This window comes from Apteryx mantelli, chromosome 31 (assembly GCF_036417845.1).
Source record: "Apteryx mantelli isolate bAptMan1 chromosome 31, bAptMan1.hap1, whole genome shotgun sequence".
Classification (NCBI taxonomy): Eukaryota; Metazoa; Chordata; class Aves; order Apterygiformes; family Apterygidae; genus Apteryx; species Apteryx mantelli.
Genome location: NC_090008.1, coordinates 1,269,393 through 1,288,440, shown reverse-complemented (window position 1 = coordinate 1,288,440; position 19,048 = coordinate 1,269,393). Strand labels below are relative to the sequence as shown.

Sequence of the window (19,048 nt, the reverse complement as noted above, 5' to 3'; positions counted from 1 at the left end):
CTTTGTGGCTCCCTTCCCTTCTCGCCCAGCCTGAGGGCCACCAGGGCTGCCTTGCCGCTTGCCGGAAGCGTTTTCGCTTGCTACGGCGAGGTTTAGCCCCCCAGCTTTGCTGGAGAGGAGCCCCTGGGCCAGCAAGAGCAGACAAGGCACAGGGGAGCGGGTGGCTTTGCCCTGCAGAAGGCAGGTGGGACCTGAGGACAAGGACTATATAGCTGGGGCTGCTGGAAGGGAGCAAAGGACTTGCCGGGGAAGTCAGACCCTGGGGCTCCCCAGGTACATCAGCACCTGGGGCCTGTCTGTATACTTGCTCGTCTCCACCTGGTCCCACCTGGTGAGCTCTGCTGATAGTGCATTTTAAGCTTATACTATTGCAAAAGGGGCAGCTGCCTGTGCTGTTGGGCTCTCGGGGGCAGAAGGCGACCCCGCTGGGGATGGGGTGCCCGTCTGAGCTCCCCACCGCGGCCGGCCACCCTTGTGCCTGACGCTGCTCAGCTGCAGTGAGAGTCTGCGCTGGCCGTGGAGAGCTTAAAGCGGGGAGTCATGGAGGTGGAGGAGAGACACCCAGAAGGTAAGGGATGTGCCCATATGCAGCATGTAGGTGGGACGACTGGGGCTATCGGACTTGCGCTGCTGTGAACTCGGCCCAGTAGAGGGGAGCAGGGCCGGCTGCGTGAGCAGCCCCAGGGCCGTGCCCTTGTCCCCCAGCCGCTCCCCATCCTGCAGCCAGCGGGCGCTGGGGAAGTTGCTCAGGCATGTCAGTTTATCTGTGTTTACTTAGCTGCCGCATGGTTACGGCACTCTTTTTCTCCATTCCTTTGGGATTAGTACCAACACACCCCAAAGCCTGCAGGTCCTGAGGGCCAGATTTTCCCACGACTCCCAGCCCCAAATGGTGCCAGGTTTCCCCCAAAACTTCAGGTGGAGCCTGGAGCGGAGTGGCCAGGGGTAGCGCAGGCTGCTGTGATGGTGTGTGGGGAGTGGGGATGCCCTCTGGGCTCAGGGACATCTTCTAGGGATGGGGCTAGCTAGGAAATATTGCTGGAGACTGACTCATTGTATAGCAGGAGAAAAGGAAATCATATGAAGCACCAAATCCGGGGGAGAATCTTACCCTCCAATCTATTTTCCTTTCTTGCCCCAATTTCCTTCCCCAAACTATCTATTTTCCATGTCTTGAGCAAAAAGTGTCCCCCCCAATCCAAACCCTCCCAAACCTGAAACATTTCAGTGCAAGTGAATCAAAGGGATTTTTCAAATGAGGGAGCTGGGAGCAGGAAACCTACTGCTCTTCTACCTGGACTTTACACTTCCTTCTGCGCTTTTGCAAACTCTTCCTTGTGCTCCCTTAAAACCAAAATAAGAACTGTTCAGATGGGCCAGCATTGTTTCTCCTTTTAAAAGAGCAAATCGCAGAGGGGCCCTGGCCCAGCCCAGTCCTAGCTGCAGCGTGGGGTTTGGGGAGGTTGCTGTTTCCTGCTGTTGCTGTGTGTGTTTGCAGTTGAGGGTTTGGCCATGTTTGCAGACAGACCATCTGTGCTGCCATATGTCTGTCACTAAGAGGTGCGACAGTCACATGCAGGAAGGGAGCATCTCGGAGAGTGTCATCCCATGCATCCGCCTGTCCCAGATTGGGACAGACCCTTTTGAGTCCCTCTGGCACCGGCTGTGTCTGAAACAGAGGAAAGTGGCTGTGCAGCGAGCCCGTGGCAGGGTGAGTGAGGAGCCCTGTGTGCTTCCTCCTGAAGCCACGTCAGGCTCTGATGGGCCTGAGACGCCCTTGCTCCTCCCAGCTGGTGCCGTTATCAGCCAGCGGGCTCTGACTTGTGCAACTCCGACTTGTACAGCTCTGGTTGCGTTTCAGACTGAGTCACAGATGGTGCCAGGGTTGTTCTCGCTTCTCCCTCCGACTTCTTGCACAGTCACAGCCCCATCTGCTGCTGAGGGAACTGGTTCCCTCTCGCTCAAGGGAAAGAAAAATGAGTAAAAGCTGGTTTTCCTCAGGGAGAGCCATAGACATCTTCTCCAGTCTTATGCATGATGTCTGGGAAACAGTGCATTTTCCATGCCATGCTGCTGCCTCTCTCCTGTCCGAGGACCTGTGAGTGGTCCCAGATATGGGGCAGCCCAGGGGAAAAGACAGGCAGATGCGTGTGGCCAGGAAAATGGGCATCTAGATAGCTCCTTAGCCGGCAGCAGATTTGCACTGAAGGCTTTCCCTGTCGTGCCTGTGTCTGTAGTGAAAGCCAGAGAGCAAGGGCACATCCTCGCCTGGCGGGGGCTGTATGACCCACCGGGGGTCTTGGATTATAACGTGTGCAGGCTGCTATGGGGACACCTGAAATAATGCAGAGCAGTGGTGAGGTCCAAAGTTTTAGAGGTATGTGGGCTCCTAGATGTGCAGCTGGGTATCTGGAGGGATTTTCAGCAGATTTTTCATCCCTGTCTGAATTAAGTGCCTAGGATTAGGACGGATAAGCGGTCTGAACTGGGACACCCTCCCACCAGGCTGAGGCCTTTGAAGAAATTAGATGCAAGGTTGAAGGATGGCAGCAGTCAGTGCAGTCATCAGCTATTTATTGTGATTTTTCATGCAATACATCAGTGTGAAGAAGAAACAATCCCCCTCCGCGCCCAGCCCGCCAGCACCGTTACCCTGTCGTAACCACAGCATAACTCAACTACTTCAAAGCCTCCTTGACACTGGGGCTGGGATTCTGCTCAGCTGCTAGGAAAGCAAAAATGTGTAACCAAAAGCACTGAGTCTGCATTTAAAGGTGTCTTTTCCCAGCCTCAAGGATTTTCAGGCCCCAGAATGAGTATGATTGAGGTCCTGGGATTTTTTTTGCATTGGACAGCAGAAGCTAACAAGCAGGAGAGTCTGCCACAGGGCTAGGGATGTGTGAGTGCAGCGTGAGATACAGAACAGTGATGCCACAGGGTAGCAGAGATGACAGGGATAAAAAGGACAGAGATACCCAAGGAGTCCAATTACAGTAGAAAAGTGACTAAATACCGCACTAAGGTGGATAGAGATAATGCAGAAAAGCAGAAGCTGTAGATCCTGGGATAATTCTCTGCCTACACTAAAACTAGAGAGCAGAAGCAATCCTCAAAGAGATTTGGGGAAGGCCCACCAACTACCCAGCAGAGACCAGATCTCCTTAAGATGCCTTGGCCTCATCCACACCGGGACAACTTGGTGCCTCCTGTGAGCCTGGAGGGCTGTGGGGGCCCTGGCTCTGCTTGGTGCAAAGACGTGGTTCCTCTTCCCCTTGGGCCTGGGGCTCGCTTGCTTGGCGGTAGCTCCCCTTGCTGTTTTCCTCCTGTCGCAGGTGGCTGCTCCTCTCTGCATCCTGCTGACGGCGGCTAGCTTCCTCCCTCGAGGGTGGCTGCGGACAGGTCTCTTCTGCAGCTCGCTGGCCCAACTTGGACGCCGGTGCCTGGCGCCCTCCACTTTCCCGTGGCTGCGGCTCTGGAGCCTGGCCCTGGGCCCCCCGGTCCTGGTTGCGTTCGGATGCCTGGGATGGAGGTAGGCGGCTCTTGGCCTCCCTCTCCTTGCGCTCGCTCCCCCACTGACTTGCTTCCCCCTGGGGCGATTCGCCCTCCTGCGGCCGAGGTCGGCTTCCCTCATCCCCTGGCGCTCGGGGCTTGCTCGCTGGGCCGCAGCTGGATTCGGGCTCCTGTGGGTCCTGCTCCCTGGAGGCTTTTGATCCTTTTCTCTGCGGCTCCATTTTGGAGTCAGGCGTCCTTGGGCAGTGGTTGTTCCTCCCGTCCTCTCTGGCTTCAGCCTTGCATGGCTGATGAGGTTCACCCTTAACGCTGTCCGATGGGGGCTCCTGACACACCCCTTCCTTCTCTTCTATTTCAGCCCTCTCCTGCTGACAGGGGCTTTTTGTATTCTGCGGCTCACGCTCGTGTGGCTCATTGAGGTCCCCTTTTCTTTCCTGGGGGCTGGAAGCAGACAGCTGCTGGCTACTGCTCCTGCCCACATGCGGTTCCAACACACGTGTGCCTTTGCGCTGCGGGGGTTCAAGCTCCTGAGTTTCCCCTGCTTTTCTCTTGTCTTCCCTGGATTCTGGCTCCTGGCGGCTGCTCCCTTCACATGGGACTGCTGGAGGCTGGGGTGACACATAGCATTTCCTCACGTAAACTGGTTGCCCAAGGTCATGGGGCTGGTGGCAGACAATCTCATAAGTGGCTGCTTCAGCATCGTTTAGCTTCTGGATCACGTGGATCAAGTATGCCACGGTGTGAGGCTCGCAAGCCTGAGGGAGGACCTTCACATCTGGCCGTACATCTGGCTCATCAGGGAGATAACGGATACTCGTGTCTGCGACAGACTCCAGCTCTCCTGGCAGGATAAGGTCCTTCATATCCAACTCCACTGTTCGGTACAGACTCCTCTCAACCCTTCTTCCTTCACTTTCGCATGATGGGTACCTATTAGGTTCATGCACTAGGGTTTCTTGCTCACGTAACAGTGTGTGATTCCTCTTGTCTCGGTGCTCTGTGGGCTCACAGGGGTTCCTCTCACGTGCCTCATGCTGCAACCCATCAGAATGATGGTGGGGGACAATATCACTCTCTTGTTCTGGTTCACTTATGTGATGGATGGTCCTCTCATAGACTTCCCTCTGGGTGCTCACGGCTCCTCGCTCTTCTCTCTCCCGTGCCTGGCGTCTGCTGGTCTCAGAAACCTCAGCTTGCAGCTCACGAGAGCGAATGTTCCTCCTCTGCCCCACTGGCTCCTCCAGCTCTCGTCCCTGGTGAATCCTCCTCTTGTCCTCCACTACTTCGAGGTCGCGAGAATGGTCTCTCCTTGCTCTGTCCCCACGTGGCTCAGGTTCATGGGAGGTACGGCGAACCCTCGGGTCTGCTTCTGCTGCCTCTTCTACGGTCCGGCGGGTCCGCTCGTATGTGCTGACGGGGCCTCGCTCTTCTCTCTCCCGTGCCTGGCGTCTGCTGGCCTCAGAGACCTCAGCTTGCAGCTCATGAGAGCGAATGTTCCTCCTCTCCCCCGCTGGCTCCTCCAGCTCTCGTCCCTGGCGAATCCTCCTCTCGTCCTCCACTACTTCAAGGTCACAAGAATGGTCTCTCCTTGCTCTGTCCCCACGTGGCTCAGGTTCATGGGAGACACGGCGAACCCTCAGGTCTGCTTCTGCTGCCTCTTCTACGGTCCGGCGGGTCCGCTCGTATGTGCTGTCAGGGCCTCGCTCTTCTCTCTCCCGTGCCTGGCGTCTGCTGGCCTCAGAGACCTCAGCTTGCAGCTCGCGAGAGCGAATGTTCCTCCTCTCCCCCGCTGGCTCCTCCAGGTCTCGTCCCTGGCGAATCCTCCTCTCATCCTCCACTTCTTCAGAGTCCTGGGAACGGTCTCTCCTTGCTCTGTCCCCACGTGGCTCCAGTTCCCTCCGTGCATCATCTCTTTCTTCACACTGCTGAGCTTGATAGCTGTTTCTCTCTCTGTCCGGATGTTCAACCTTATGTTCCCTGTACCTCGTTTGTTCATATACACGTCTTTCTGGCTCATGTGTTTCATAGCACCTGCGGTCCAAAACTGTTGGTTCCTGGAGGTATGACTCATACAGGCTTCTCACATCTTTTTCTTGCACATATGGCTTATGACTGCTTTTCCTGTCTTCCAGGGTTTGAAACTCACGTTCCTGACTAACATCCCTTGCTTCTGCTTGTTCTTCCTGATCCCTTTTCCTATGGCTAGTTCCCCTATTTTGAACTTGTTCAGACTCAGATTGCTGATACCCGCTGTGCTTGTAGTCTGATGGTTCCCAGTCACATAACATGCCATTCTCTCTTGTATTTCCTCGGGCTTCTGGCTCACGTACCTGAAGGCTTCTCTCCTTTTGCACTGTGTGATGCTCCCATTGCTGTTGGTTGCTTCTCACGGTTACTTGTCTTTCTGGTTCACTTATCTGACAGCGTCTCCTCTCATTCTCTACTCGTTCAGACTCAAATGACTGATAACGGCTACGTTCGTACACTGGAGGCCCTGTTTCACGTGATGGACCACAGATCCTTTTGTCTCCATTTTGTGCTGGCTCAGATGATTTGCGGTTGTGCATCTCATATTGCAGGCATTCAGTGTCTTGGGACTGATAGCTGCTATGTTGGTATCTGTGAGGATCTGGTCCACATGACAGGTTTTGACTCCTTAGATCTGCTTGTTCTTCTTTCTTGTGTTTTTGATGACTTCTCCTCCCCAAATCCAGGCATTCCAGCTCATGTGGCTGGCGGCTGCTACGTTCAAATGTTTTTTGTTCCAGCTCACAGAGGTGATAGCGGCTTCTCTCATTTGTGAGTAATTCATGCTTACGTGGCTGATTGTGACTTTCTCTATCTGCTTCTTGTTCTGGCTCCTGTGGCCAATGGCTGCTCCTTCCATATTGCACTGCCTCTTGGTCTTGTGGATGATGGTTTTTTTGATCATACATTTGTGGTGCTGGCTCATGTGGCTCACGACTACTCCACCGGTTTGGCAGTGGTTGAGGTTTACATGGCTGGTTGTGACTCTTCACAGCTGCCAGTCGTTCTGGCTGAGGCCCCTCTTGATTTTGTCTCTCATCTGCTTGCGGTTCAGGCTGACGTGCCTGCAAGCTGCTGCGTTTGTTGAGTTGTGCTTCTGATTCATATGGCACGCAGTGGGTCCTCACATCTCCTTTTTGCTCTGGCTGACGTGTCTGGTGGCTGCCTCTCTCGTACACCAGTGGTTTGGGCTTTCTTGACTCACTACGGCTCTGTACGTCGTCTTGTCTGTCCAGCTCAGGTGGCTGGCAAATGTTACGTTGGTCGCATGGCTCTTGGCTTCGTTCTTCATATACTTGAAAGGTTGGCTCCTCGGATTTGCTGTTTCTTTTGGCATCATCTCTGCTTTGTGTGTTACATTGCTGGTGATGACTCCCCGTTTCCTCTAGGGTTTCAAGCTTGTGAACCCTGGTGTCTCGTTGTGGCTCAGGTTCACAGGGTGGATGGCGATTACTCTCACAGATTTGTGGTTCCTCTTCCTGGAGCTGACGATGGCGCCCTCTGTTATTAATTTCAGGCTCTCGGAGTGACTTCCCATGGGTTATTAGCTTTGTTCTTTGCAGAAGACACGGTCCCTTCTGCAGATACCAGTAGCAAGCCTTAGCCACTCTGAATGCCAAAAGTAGGAACTCATTAAAATCTATTTTCCCATCACCATCCCATTCAAGAAACTGCAGAACCTTGTCAATCGTTTGAGGATCATGTGGGTTCTGCAGGGAAAACAAACACAGGAAAACAAAAACAGGGTTTTAGCCCTCCTGCTCCTTTCCAGAGAAATACAAACACAGGAGTAACTAATATTTTCTCCTTCCATCTCTTGCAGCTTCAGTTTTATAGCTCAGCAACACCGCCATGTCTTTCTCCTCCACTTTTCTGGTGGTTCCCTGGCTACGGCTAAGCAGCTAGTTTTCTTCTTTTTGACAGATGCTGTGTCCTTCCACTGGATGCATTTCCTTTGGAAGAAGACCATACCTTCCCACAGTTTCTTCCCCAATTTTTGCCAATTTGTTCATAGCAGAATTAGTTGAAACAGTTGTCGAAGCAGTCAGTGCAAAGGCATGCATCTGCTGCTACCCCTTGGTAAGAGCCTCCCCATCCCACTGCCATCTGGTCGTGAAAATCATCCCCTCTCCCGGAGGAGATATCTGCAATCACTACTCTCCAGTCAGCCTCCATAAGGGCTTTGAGGGCTCCCTCATAATAGCACTCACCGCTATGACATCTGCAAACTCCTTCAGGATAAACTCTTTCATCTCCCTTCTGCTGAGGATGGAGCCATCTCCATCTTCCTTTGCATGTTTGTAAAAGACGCTAATGATGGTGGAAATGCTGTCTAAGAAGTGAGACATCTTCCTGCAGATTCAAGCAAGCCTGTAAGAAAAGTAGGAGATCAGAGTAGGACAGGATACACTTATTTGTCTCTGAGCATGAACGGAGGGGGAAGAATTGCTGGGCTCAAGTTGGCTGTGTGCATTGACAGGATGCTATGTGCTGTATGTCTGCTCCCGTGCCATGGTGACCTCTGTTTCGCCAGAGTCCTGGGAAGAAATTCAAATGCTTAGGGGTTTTAGTGGGATGGGGAGTGTCCTCCAACTTGTCTGCTGATGTAGTCAAATGACGTTTGATAGAGGGTGGCAGGAGGTGTGCATTTATGGATCATAGGGAGGGGACTGAGAAATGATGACTCGAGAGATACCCCAAAAACCTGTCCCCGTGGTGCTGTACCAAGTATTTATGTTTCCAGGATGCACGTTGCTGTCTCTGCCTGCCACTGAGAATATACCAGCTTCTCTGGAGCAGGTTAGAGGATGTCTAATGAAGTGGTGGCATGCCCTTAGACAAGATCTAGCTGGCTAAGAGACAGGTAGAGAGGTTGTAGATCATTAAACAAGCCCTGTGGCCAATCTTCCTATGACCAGGAGTATTGTAAATCAACTGATGAATCTTTTATTACAGCATCAGTTCATTGGCAAATAGATTTTGGCCAGAGGAGAACTGCCAGATCACCTTGGTCAGAGCTACTTACTTAATTTTACTGCGATCTGCTCAGCAGAAAGTAGTGCTCCTGTTTGAGCTTTATGTCTGGAAACCTCGAAAGCCACCCGCCTTCCTCCTCTCAGGATCCCAAAGCCTGTTATCGGGGTGCATCAGTGCTGGGATCCCATCTTGCACATGGGGAAGCTGTGCTGTCTGTCTGCCTCGCTGCCTGTGTAACGTGTACACACACATGCACTTCCACACATCCCTCTGTATACAAAATTCTGTTTCTTGGTATTTCCACAATCTGTTCATTGCGGCTGTGAGCTGAATCCAGACCGAAGTAAGGCACAAAACCTGACTCTCTCTCTTTCTCTCAGAAGACCGCTGCTACTACACATAGACACAGTGATAACAGCATGTAGATGTCCAAATCTCACAAAATAACACTTTACTGGATATAAACATGAAAGACCCCCAGAAAACAGTGCCACAGGAATGACATTGTCACCCAAGATGAATCCTATGTCAAGAACATGTTCTTTCCAAGCAAAATGAGCATTTCAAGAAGAACGACTTACCCAAATCACCAGCGGGATCAAATGGGATTCCAGTGAAGCCGTGTGGAGTGAGCGGAGGACCTGAGTGCTTTTATAGGGTCCTTGACGGAGCTAAAGAAAGGAGACACCCTTTGTGGACGTTGTCCTGATTCATCTTTGGCCAAGCCCAGCTGCACCTTCGTGTCCTCAAACGGGTTATTTAACTTATCATCCCCTTACCTATCATTTTAACCCAGAAATAGCAGTTACCATGTGGCAATTCAAGCACTGGCTGGTTCCACCTAATCCGGATTGTAAAGTTATTTTACAGGTTGATTGTATTTAAGATTAAAAAAAAAACACCTCGAATAGGTATAAAACATATAGATGTGCTTATGGGGTGGCATATTTTTATATATGTGCATATATATCTGTGTCTGTATAGGTATATGTTTATATGTGTATATGTATAATGTACACAGGTGCACGCACAAACGTACACACACACACATACATAAACGATACCAGAGTGAAATTCGGAGGATGTCGCTAGAAGCACTGAATTTAGTAGAGCTAATTGTGAGCAGATCCGGGACAGTAAGAAATCTGCGTGGCCTGTGAGCTTGGCACTGTAACACCAGGGATTATCTGTGTGCTTTTTTTGTGCAGTTCTTTCGGTGCCCTGGGCCTGAGGTCAATGGACTCTGGATCTGGCTTGTGTTCACAGCGGAAGAAGGACAAAAGGACCCCTAAGCACTATGGAAATGGTGAAATGGAGGCATATGGCAGTGAGATCCCCAAATTCCCCAGGAGACCATGGTTTGTGTCATGTCCTTGTAGGGTGTGTTGAAAAATGTACTTTATTTTTGGTAATTTCTTGTTAGGGAACCTTTTCATTGTACTATTCAGGTTTCTGTTGAAGAAAAAGAACATTTTAAAATTGTGAGGCTTGAAAAATGATAATTTTTACAAGAAAATGTCTGTTTAATAAGCAATGACTTTTCATTGAGAAAAATCATGAAAGAACATTCTCAGATTAACTGTCTTCCATGAATGACTTTCATTTTAACTTTGCTTGATCTTTAATTAAAACGAAAAGCCGAAACATCTCTACTGAGAGGCAGAATTATGTTGAATCTTCATCCGGTTGCTCTAGGCAGCTTTTGGTGTAATTACCTCCACAATCCTTTTTTTTATCTTTTAACAGTATATTAATTAGAGACCAACTCATTTCTTTATTCATCCCAACTCTCCTGGTACCCAGAGAAAATCAGGAAGACATTAGCCATGCCACCTGGGCCCCTGCTTTTGATTTTGGAGGAAGGCTCGCTGCTTTGAGAAGCGTGACGGAGACATTGCAGAGAGGCTTCAGAGCATGAACTTGTCATGCAGCCTTGGATGAGTCGCTGATCTGGCCCATCTGTAAGTTGAGATAATAGTGGGTGTAGGAGTCTAATTAATTAGTGCTGGTAACACCTTGGGGATACTCATATAAGTGCATATAAGGATTGTTACTAACCATACTTCATTTTTAAGCTTTTTTTCAGATTAAATTATACTTGTGCAAATTATACCCCACCTGTGGGATAATGATACCCTTGGGAAACTGTAATTTTATGGTAGATTGGAGTTATTATTAAAATTAGAGTATTACAGTGCAGCTGGAGCCTGTATGCTTCGTGTCCTCTAACAGTCTGTAATCCCACCCGCAGGAGTTACAGCAACGTGGGATGACCAGGCGCTGTTTGGGCCATTGGGCAGGCAGAATTCGGCTGCCGATGCTGGAAAAGGGACGGGGCGTTTCGATCACGCGCACGTTGAAGCACTTCCTCGCTTTTCATGTTTTGCTGCCATTCCCGGAACAAACCAGTAAGTTTCAAAGCACATTCGCTACAGCACCAAACCCCCCAATTCTCCAAGGGTTTAGGCTTCCCAAACATTATTTTAAAAGAGGGGACACGGGTAGATTTTTAAAAGCTATTAGGCAACAAAATACAGATTCTTTTCAAACTAAGGATCTTAAATCTCTTGCCCCCCTGGGAAAAAAATTGTGGCTTCTGCCTTAAGGAGATTAAACAACATTTTTGTTCCTCTCTGTCCTGAGGTACCTTCAGCTTCTTTGAAACGGGGAAATATCACACAGGAGAGACATCAAGGAGCTAAAGGTGAGGGAGACACAAACTGTTCGCCTGTTGGTCTGTAAAACTGAAGGGGAGGGTGGAGGAACTGGGAGCGACGCTAGGAGAAGGACGGAGGAGCGGTGCACAAGCCCATGTGCATCGTGCAGGCAGCTCTGCCTGCTCCCCGCGTCTGCCCCGAGAGCAACGAGGGGCCCCAATGGGGCACCTCTGCCTTCCTGCTGCTTGCACCCCTCTGCGATTCCCAATTCTGCACCCGTCCCTGGAGCGAGACCGGGAGCAGGGAGGCCGTGTGTCGTCACACCTCAGCCGACGGCACGTTCCCTGCTCCACCACACAACCCCCTGAGGTCTGATCCTGCCTAATCCCTCCAGCCAGCCACATCCAAGGGGACCCCACGAGCAAAGAGATGGAGGCAAACTGCTTCCGACTGTTTTGCAATAATCCGTGGCAGCCGCGAACACTGATGGAGCGGCTGGTGGTGGGATTAGTCGTCACTTATATGGGGCAGCTGAGCCTGTAGAGCATCTCGCCGCGGAGGAACCGGGCGCCTCGCAGGGCGCACCCCATACGGGAGACCGGCTCCCTCCCAGCCTCCCAGGGTTCTTACCTAGCTATTTGTTTCAGTTGGGTGATTTTCATTGTGCTATAATGTTCTCGTTAAAATGAACCAAGAAACCCCCCCTAACTTCAAATATGATACTCCTGACAGCAAAAGTAGTGTTATTCAGAATAGAGTATATAATTAACAAAAATGAGCCAGAGGCCAATTTAGGTGAGCACAGGACATTCTTCCTTAGCTCACTTGTGTTCCCACCCGGAGCTGGCAGCACACGGCGCTGGAATAGCTTCAGCCGAGCTTAGCGTTTCTCTGAGCGCAGCAGTCACGTCCCTAACAGGTCTCAGTGGCTTGCCTGAACCCAGTCTTTTATTGGTGCTGCAAAGGGCAGCAGAATAAGAATATGGATAAGAAGATGATGGATGGATAGGCAGACGGATATGTGGAGAGGGTTTTGAAACGCTGATTTTTCTGTTCTGATTCAGCACACAGCAAATTGTGAAATTCTGGGGTGTCCCAGAGGAGTGATGTTTTATTTTGCAGTGAGGCGTCTGTGTGCTGCATGTCACCGGCCACAGAGCACGAGGTGCGCGTGCATTTATAATTTGCTGATTTTTCTGATAGGCTGCAAGTGAAAGATAGTATGATGAAAAACAGGCTGAGCATCACGCTCCCAGCAGGATGCTGAGTCCTGGGCCTGCCCGGTGGTCCAGGACACGTCTGAACCTCATAAGAATCCCCGCTGACTTCACTGGACTGCTCATGCCTTCGAAACTATCCGTATTCCTATCTGCATTTGTGGATTAGACCCTGTTCCCTGAACTACCTGAACTAAGTTTGAAAATGGCTCCGTTTGTGCACACTGTGCGTGTGATCTTTCTATCACTGGCCTCCCGGTTGTTGCTGGGATCAGATATACATGAATAATAGTTTCCTGTGTTTAATATATCTCCTTCAGGGACTTCTATGGCCAAAAGGGATTTTTGATCTTCACAGCATGCTCCACATCTCCCTTGCTTCTCAGAGTATTAATAAGCGAGGTTAAATAGGACAAATCCCTCCCATTCAGTGTTAAGCAGAGTTTATTCTTTTCATAGCAGACATGAAAAACACCTGGAGCAGATGGGTGCTGCGAGGGAGCTGCTCAGAGGTTGGTCGTGCCATTGCGTTAACGCAGACCTCTGCCCTCTTCGAGGACATCTCTCACAGGGATGTCACACCTCTGCCCACAGAGCAACCCGTTCACCTCGGCAGAATTGCAAAGGTACCTCCAAACTTCCTGTTCGGCCGGCAGCTCAGTTTGGGGGGAGCCTGCCAAGGGCGATGTTTTAGCTCTGCTTTGTTTTAGGGGCGTCTCAGTTCTGACAGAGAAGGGCACGGTGGTGGTACAGGGACAGAAGGACCTGAGGGAGGAGGAGAGGGAAGGTCTCCAGAGGCAGAGCAGATACTGCAGGCACTGCTAATGGTGCTGAGGCTGGACTGGGACACAAAACCCCAAAGCCTCCAGGACCAGGGAACGCACCTTGGCCTGATGTTATCTGAGATTCATTTGATGGAACAAGAGTTTAGGGCTGAACAACAGCACTTTTAGAATATCTGCCCCAAAGACAAGCCCGTCTCTCTTTCTGTCCATCCTTCCACCTGCACCCTAATAAATGGAGCAATGTGGCCGTGTGTCGTGGCAAGAGACGGACCCTCTGGTCCTCTGCACCATGTCACATCACCTGGCTGTTCGTTCAGAGCGGGGCCGAGAACACGCTTGCAGTAACACACTAGGACACTCTCGTTTTGCCTTGAGTTTTATTATTACATAAGCAAAGGCAGCCCAACAAAAAGTAAAAGAGAAGGTCTCTAGCCGTCGAATAACTCAGTACAGATCAGGGATGTGAAGCCCAGGGTTAATAAGGAGTTAGGCAAGATATGACAAATAGGAATGCAAACCATGGTGAAACTGGACAGGATGTACCTCTTCACAGGGGACAAGCTCCAAGCAGATCAGAAGAGTTCAGCTAGCTGAAGGGGGGGAAATTTTGTTGGGACGCTTTTGAACTTGTCCAAAGTCACACCATGGCCAGCGGAGGGAAATGTATACCAGCATTTTGTATTTACTATTGCCTTTTCTGCCTTGGTTACAAGAGGGATTGTTTTTGCCTTTACTACTGTGGTGGCCACGGATAAAAAAATTGCTGAAGATTCTGGGACTTACATGAGTATGGGTCTGACCTAGCCACTTGCTCTGCAGCGGGTTGTCTTTGGCCACCATCGTCTTGCTGCTCTTGTGCTGGACAAAACTGTGCGTCACCACCGCTGAGCTCCTGCTCCAGCACCTCGGGTTCATGGCTCTGACGGAGAGCCGGGTCATGGTGTGTTTCCTGGGGCTCCGCACACTTGCTGGGGCTCACATCCTGCTCCAGGAGCTGCAGCTTCTGGGCCTCGCTGGGACTGGGGTTCTGCTGAGGGGCCTCGCACGCCTGGGTCTCATTGCTTGTGTCTTTTCCCAGTGTCTCAGAGGGACAATTCAGGTTCTGCTCTGCTGACTTCATCTCCAGGACCTGATGGCTGCTCGAGGCATTTTCTAGTGTCTCAGCATCCTGGGCCTGATGGTCGTTCGGACGCTGTTCTGGCATCTCGGTCTCTTGGGCCTGGTGGGTTTCTGGGTCCTGTTCTGGTGTCCCATTCTCTTCAGCCAGACGGGTATTTCTGTTCTGCTCTGCAGTCTCAAAGTCCAGGATCTCACCTCTGTTTAGGTCCCATTCTGGTGGCTCGGTCCCATCAGCCTGATGGGTGTCTGGCTCCCGATCTGGTGTCTCAGCCTTCTGGGTTCGATGGGTGTCTGGGATCTCAGCCTCCTGGACCTGATCGTTTGCCCTCTGCTCTTGGACCTGCTGGCGGTGGGAGACCCTCTCAGCTGCGTGTGGCCCCGCTGGCTGCTGCTCCCTGCCTGCCTCCTCTTGGGCTGTCGGCTCTTGACCACTTTCTAGTCTCTGGCACTGCCTGAGCTCCTTGTAACAAGCCTTGGCCACACGGAAAATCAGACTGAGAAACTCACTGAAGTCAACCCTGTCATTGCTGTCGTCGTCCAGGAAGCACAGCACCTTCTCCGCAGTTTCCAGGTTGTGGGGATTCTGTAAAGAAACAAGCAGCAGTAAGAGCGTTTGAGCAGGGCTGACGCAGCCTCTGGGTGGAAATCCAGGCTCCCCGCGCTGTGCTCTGCAAGCAGCTGACCCTGGGAGAAGGAATAACCTTTCTTCTTTGCTGCAGATCGTCTCGCCTCTGACCATCTCCTTGCCTTTCCCAAGGAGCCAGGTGCATGCATGTGCATGGAGAGCACTTTGATCCCAGCCCTGCAACCCCGCGCGCACACCCTCGGCGGACACTGGCCGCAAGCCGGATCCTCACCGCTATCACGTCTGCAAACTCCTGCTGGATGAGCTGCCTCAGCTCCTCCTTGCTCAGGGTGCTGCAGTCCCCATCTCTCCCGGCATACGTATAAAAAGCGGCGATGATGCTGATGATGTTTTCTTGGAGTCGAGCCATTTCCCTGCAAACCTGAGTCAGCCTGCAAGAAAAGCGCCAACAAAAAGGGGTCTTTGTATGTTTTTTTCAGATAAGTTACTCTTAAAGAACATAGCTGGACAGGGAGAGAGAGAAAGAACTGCCAGAAAAGGAGCTAGACAAAATAAAGTAGAAAAAGGGAAAGAAAACAGAGAACAAGAAGGGACTCCTGGGAAAAATGAATCTCTCACCCGCTGCAGAGGCGGCTGGGTATGAAGATGAGCAGTGATGGCTGGAGAGACGAGGGACGGTGAGAAGTGAAAGGCTGGGGAGGCGGATAGTAGGAGAGGGGAGAAAAAATCTTCTCCTTGGCCTTAATTTGGCTTTCTGTCGAGCAGAACAGAGCTGTGAATCCAGGTTGCTTCAAACGAGCCACAGAATATTGTAATTCCAGGTCTCTTTTATGAATTTTTTGACTCATAAAAAGCCAACATAGAAATTCCTTTAGGAGAGCTCAGCAGTGGCAGCTCCAGGAACACATTCATGGCCAAAAGCTCCTGCTTTACTGCCAGTAGCAAAGTTGGACAGTGTGAAAATCAATGAGTTTCTGTATATCCAGGCTTACCTGGGTCAGCAACAGGAACAGCTGAGCTTCGGGAGCGCAGTGTAAAGCGGATCGGGTATCAGAGGTGTTATATAGGGTTCGTAATCATAGCCTGCATCTTGCAAAGGAGACACCCCTTTAGCACAGCGCCCTGAAACATCTCTACCCAATTACACTGTCATCCCTTGTGTCTTCATTTATCTCTTCCTCGTTAACTTCTGCACTAATGTTTTTCTCAGAAGTTATTGCAGGGTCCATCCTAAGCTTGCCCCACCTGCAGACGCATCTCAGAGGCATTTTACGGAAGAGGCTATTTTTACCATTGGAGGTTTTTGTTTAAGGTGATGCCTGAGGAGTGCCCGCAATTCTCGTGTTGGGCAAACGTGTTTCGTGAGACTGCAATCCCTGAGTGACGCGGGGCTGCTCCGACACCCAGGGGAGGAGGCCGCGAGGAATGCCTTCATTTTGAATTAAAAGAAAGAAAGAAAGAAAGAAAATTGTGATGTTAAGATGAATATAATTCCTTCCAGAACCTCCCCCTCTCCTGACTGTGAGATAGGCATCAAGCAAAGAAATCTTTTCAAATAGTGCCACCAAGTGGCACTTGGAGCAGGCCAGTGGTGTGGCACCGTGTGGCCGATCCTGCAGCTGTATCGCTATTTACCAGCTGGGGAAACTGAGGCACAAAATAATTTCCGGGGAAACGAGTGTAACGCTTTCGTTCCCCTGGCTGCTACAAATGCCAAGAGCTCTTTCCTGGGCACTTTCAGTAAGACTTTTAAGTGTCCTGACTTTAGCCTTCTACTTTTTAAAGTTCTTTTCTTGGCCAATAAACAGCTCTTAAGAGAGACTGAAAAAAATTAAAGACAGAAATCCATATAGCTTTTAATGTACAAGGCGGTGTTTTGGACACAACAAACAAAATACAACCAGTTTAGTTTCAGAAAAAAAGCACCATGAGGAAAATGCACTGGGTGGCTCCATGCCCGGCACGGGGAGGGTTAATGGCTCCGGGTGCATTTGTGTAAAGGCCCCGCAGGTGTGCGGGGTCAGGAGGGGATAAATAAGGGAGCTGAGGAGCCCCCAGGCAAAGCTGGCTGTGGGTGTAGGAGGGCTCTGCAATGCTGTCCTGTCTCTTGGCCGTGTGCCGGGAAAGGCGGATTGCTCCTGGCAGTGCCCTTCGGGGAGGGAAAGCGCTGGAGCTGAAAAATGCCGCGCTGATAACTGTGATGTTTAGGGTCTCTTGAAGCCTCTAGCAATGACTGTTCTAGTTTCTCTTTACTGCTCAAACTTCAGCTCTGAACTCGGTCAGCTCGAACCCAGCTCTTGAGTGTAGGAAGGAGACTCTCAATGCTAACAATAATCCTGCCTCTGTTTCCCCCCTCCTATCTGATTTTTGATCTATCAACCTTTCTATCCTATCTGCATGAAAATGCACCGCTTTCCTCTAATGTTGAGTGCTTGCTGCTAACCTTCTCGTTAAGCTGCAGTGAGGGGGGAGAGGCACATTCTGGCTGGAGTGATTCCTACTCAAATCCCTCACCCAGGCTCTGAGCAGGGTGGTTCCTCTTCTTGCAGACAGCCAGAGACAATAACAGGTTTATGTTGTTCAGGATTTCAAACATGCTTTGTGAAACAGAAGAGGTTAGAGGGTCAAATGATATGTGAATGCATTTAAAGAGAGCAAAAACTGCATAATAGGGAAAGGGACAAAATCACTTTTAGTACAGCTGGAAATAAATTGCAGTCTGGAGAATCCAGGAAGAAGGCAGCAAGTGTTTCTGATCCTCTTGTGCTGATGAAATCACCTGACCCTTCAGTGGTGCTGGCTTGAGGCAGGTGGGAAGTGGGCTGCACGAGCTTGCTCCTGGTTTCTGCCGAGCCTGGGGGGCTGCAGAGGGTTGCAGTGACGGCAGCGAGCTCCACGCAGCTGCCTGACCCTGGGGGTGGGAGCGATCTCTTCAACGGGTCTGAAAAGAAGCTGATCTGCCTGGGAGCGCAGCAAAGCATTTGCATTGCTTTTTCCCAGGGGAGCTGCTAGTCCAGCAGAGCCAGATCACTTAGCGCCACTTCAGTGTTTCACTAGGGCATTGCCTGCGCCTGCCTGCCGTGGGCCTGAGTTGGGAGCTGCGTTTCTCTCGCGTGGGGTGTCCTCTGCCGGATACGGCATTTTATGTGAGCAGGAGCATGCGATGTCTCTGGTGTCTTGAAGACCCTGCGGGGATGGACTGTGAATTGCAGCAGCACGGATCACAGAGCAGGTTGCCGTTAGTCGGCTCGGCTGTGCTCCAGCAGCAGGAGCCATGCAGGTTCTCCTGGATCTCTGAGCGTTTGCTCCGCTGTGCCGTCTCCACCGTGATCCAAGGGAAGCGCAGCCTAGCAAGAGCTCGTGGTGGTTTGGGCCAAATAAAGCTTGAGCCCTGACTTCTTCCTTTTCACCCAGTATAAAGGGAAGGGAGGCTAGCAGGCCTCCGAGGCCGGGCTCTGTGCAATCGGAGATTTCCCAGCACACCGAGACCTCCAAGCTGTGCTGGTGCTAAAAAGGGCGACATTAACATCGCAGCTTAAAAACTCAGGGCAGGTGGGGCAGAGCCTCATTTTAGCATGTCCTTCCCCGGGGTGGCACCTGCGTTCATGGGAAAAATAAATGCTTTGGGAGGTTACATTCAAAGCAGCCAAGATGCACGTTTATCTTGGCTGAATTTCCATGGCTGATTTGCCACAGAGGAGAGGTGCAAGGTGTGGCGCAGGAGGGAACGAGTCTGCAGCACCTTGTTTGCTTGGCAAACCTGCTGTAATTACCACAAATTTTTGAGGTGCCTTTGCCAAAGCAGCTCTGACTTCTGAGCTCACTGGCAGAAAATGCTTTGGGGCAGCAGGCAAACAAGCTCCTCTGGATAGGCAGAGCATATATGCAGTTTCTCAATAAAAATAAAGAAAGTAATCACTGTTTATTCCTGCATGACTCAGTTCGATTGTTCCTGCTCAGCAAGGAGGATTGGAAGGGTAGGTTAGCAGGAGGGAAAGTGCCCCGCCGAAGGTTTAACGTGAGAAAGCATTTAAACATAGGTCTCGGAGAGCTGGAGGGCTGCAGGGCTTGGGTGGCTGGGAGCTCCTTTTGGGAGTTTAGGAAAAAAGCAAGGGACTGGTTAGTGCCCGTATGGGACCCCAAAATTTTCTTTGTAGCTATTGCCTTCCC

General features: G+C 51.0%; 3 protein-coding genes across 4 annotated transcripts in view; 1 reads left to right on the top strand and 2 right to left on the bottom strand.

Moving 5' to 3' along the window:
• The first annotated feature begins 220 nt into the window (after window positions 1-220).
• The window catches only part of LOC106482322 (keratin-associated protein 9-2-like), a 39,606-nt gene continuing 20,778 nt past the window's right edge, over window positions 221-19,048 (top strand). The window contains exons 1-6 of one of the 2 annotated variants that reach the window (XM_067313418.1): window positions 221-331; window positions 9,723-9,872; window positions 10,318-10,475; window positions 10,766-10,922; window positions 11,158-11,218; window positions 12,851-13,014. In XM_067313418.1, coding sequence (XP_067169519.1) covers window positions 10,893-10,922; window positions 11,158-11,218; window positions 12,851-13,014 — 255 coding nt within the window. In that variant the 5' untranslated portion in view covers window positions 221-331; window positions 9,723-9,872; window positions 10,318-10,475; window positions 10,766-10,892. Of the gene's footprint in view, window positions 332-9,722; window positions 9,873-10,317; window positions 10,476-10,765; window positions 10,923-11,157; window positions 11,219-12,847; window positions 13,015-19,048 lie in introns of both variants that reach the window. The other variant, XM_067313417.1, reaches the window with a different exon arrangement.
• On the bottom strand, window positions 3,162-7,886 carry LOC106482313 (trichohyalin-like). Its single transcript, XM_067313135.1, has 3 exons — window positions 7,749-7,886; window positions 6,746-7,247; window positions 3,162-6,631 (listed from the first exon to the last, which is right to left on the bottom strand). Exons 1-3 carry the CDS (start codon window positions 7,884-7,886, stop codon window positions 3,162-3,164), a joined length of 4,110 nt encoding a protein of 1,369 aa, XP_067169236.1.
• Window positions 13,583-15,303, bottom strand: LOC106482321 (cornulin). Its single transcript, XM_013939873.2, has 2 exons — window positions 15,150-15,303; window positions 13,583-14,875 (listed from the first exon to the last, which is right to left on the bottom strand). The coding sequence occupies exons 1-2, from the start codon at window positions 15,285-15,287 to the stop codon at window positions 13,907-13,909; spliced, it is 1,107 nt and encodes a 368-aa protein (XP_013795327.2). The 5' UTR covers window positions 15,288-15,303; the 3' UTR covers window positions 13,583-13,906.

What these genes read in the sequence shown, in the direction of transcription:
- LOC106482313 (XM_067313135.1), bottom strand. Translation starts at nt 7,886, where the DNA reads ATGTCTCACTTCTTAGACAGCATTTCCACCATCATTAGCGTCTTTTAC. An exon ending in AGTTTGCAGATGTCATAGCG is followed by an intron (nt 7,248 to 7,748) that starts GTGAGTGCTATT and finishes TTTTCCCTGCAG; the next exon opens with AACCCACATGATCCTCAAAC. An exon ending in ACAAGACGACGTACAGAGCC is followed by an intron (nt 6,632 to 6,745) that starts GTAGTGAGTCAA and finishes ATGAATCAGAAG; the next exon opens with CACAACTCAACAAACGCAGC.
- LOC106482321 (XM_013939873.2), bottom strand. Translation starts at nt 15,287, where the DNA reads ATGGCTCGACTCCAAGAAAACATCATCAGCATCATCGCCGCTTTTTAT. An exon ending in AGTTTGCAGACGTGATAGCG is followed by an intron (nt 14,876 to 15,149) that starts GTGAGGATCCGG and finishes GTTTCTTTACAG; the next exon opens with AATCCCCACAACCTGGAAAC.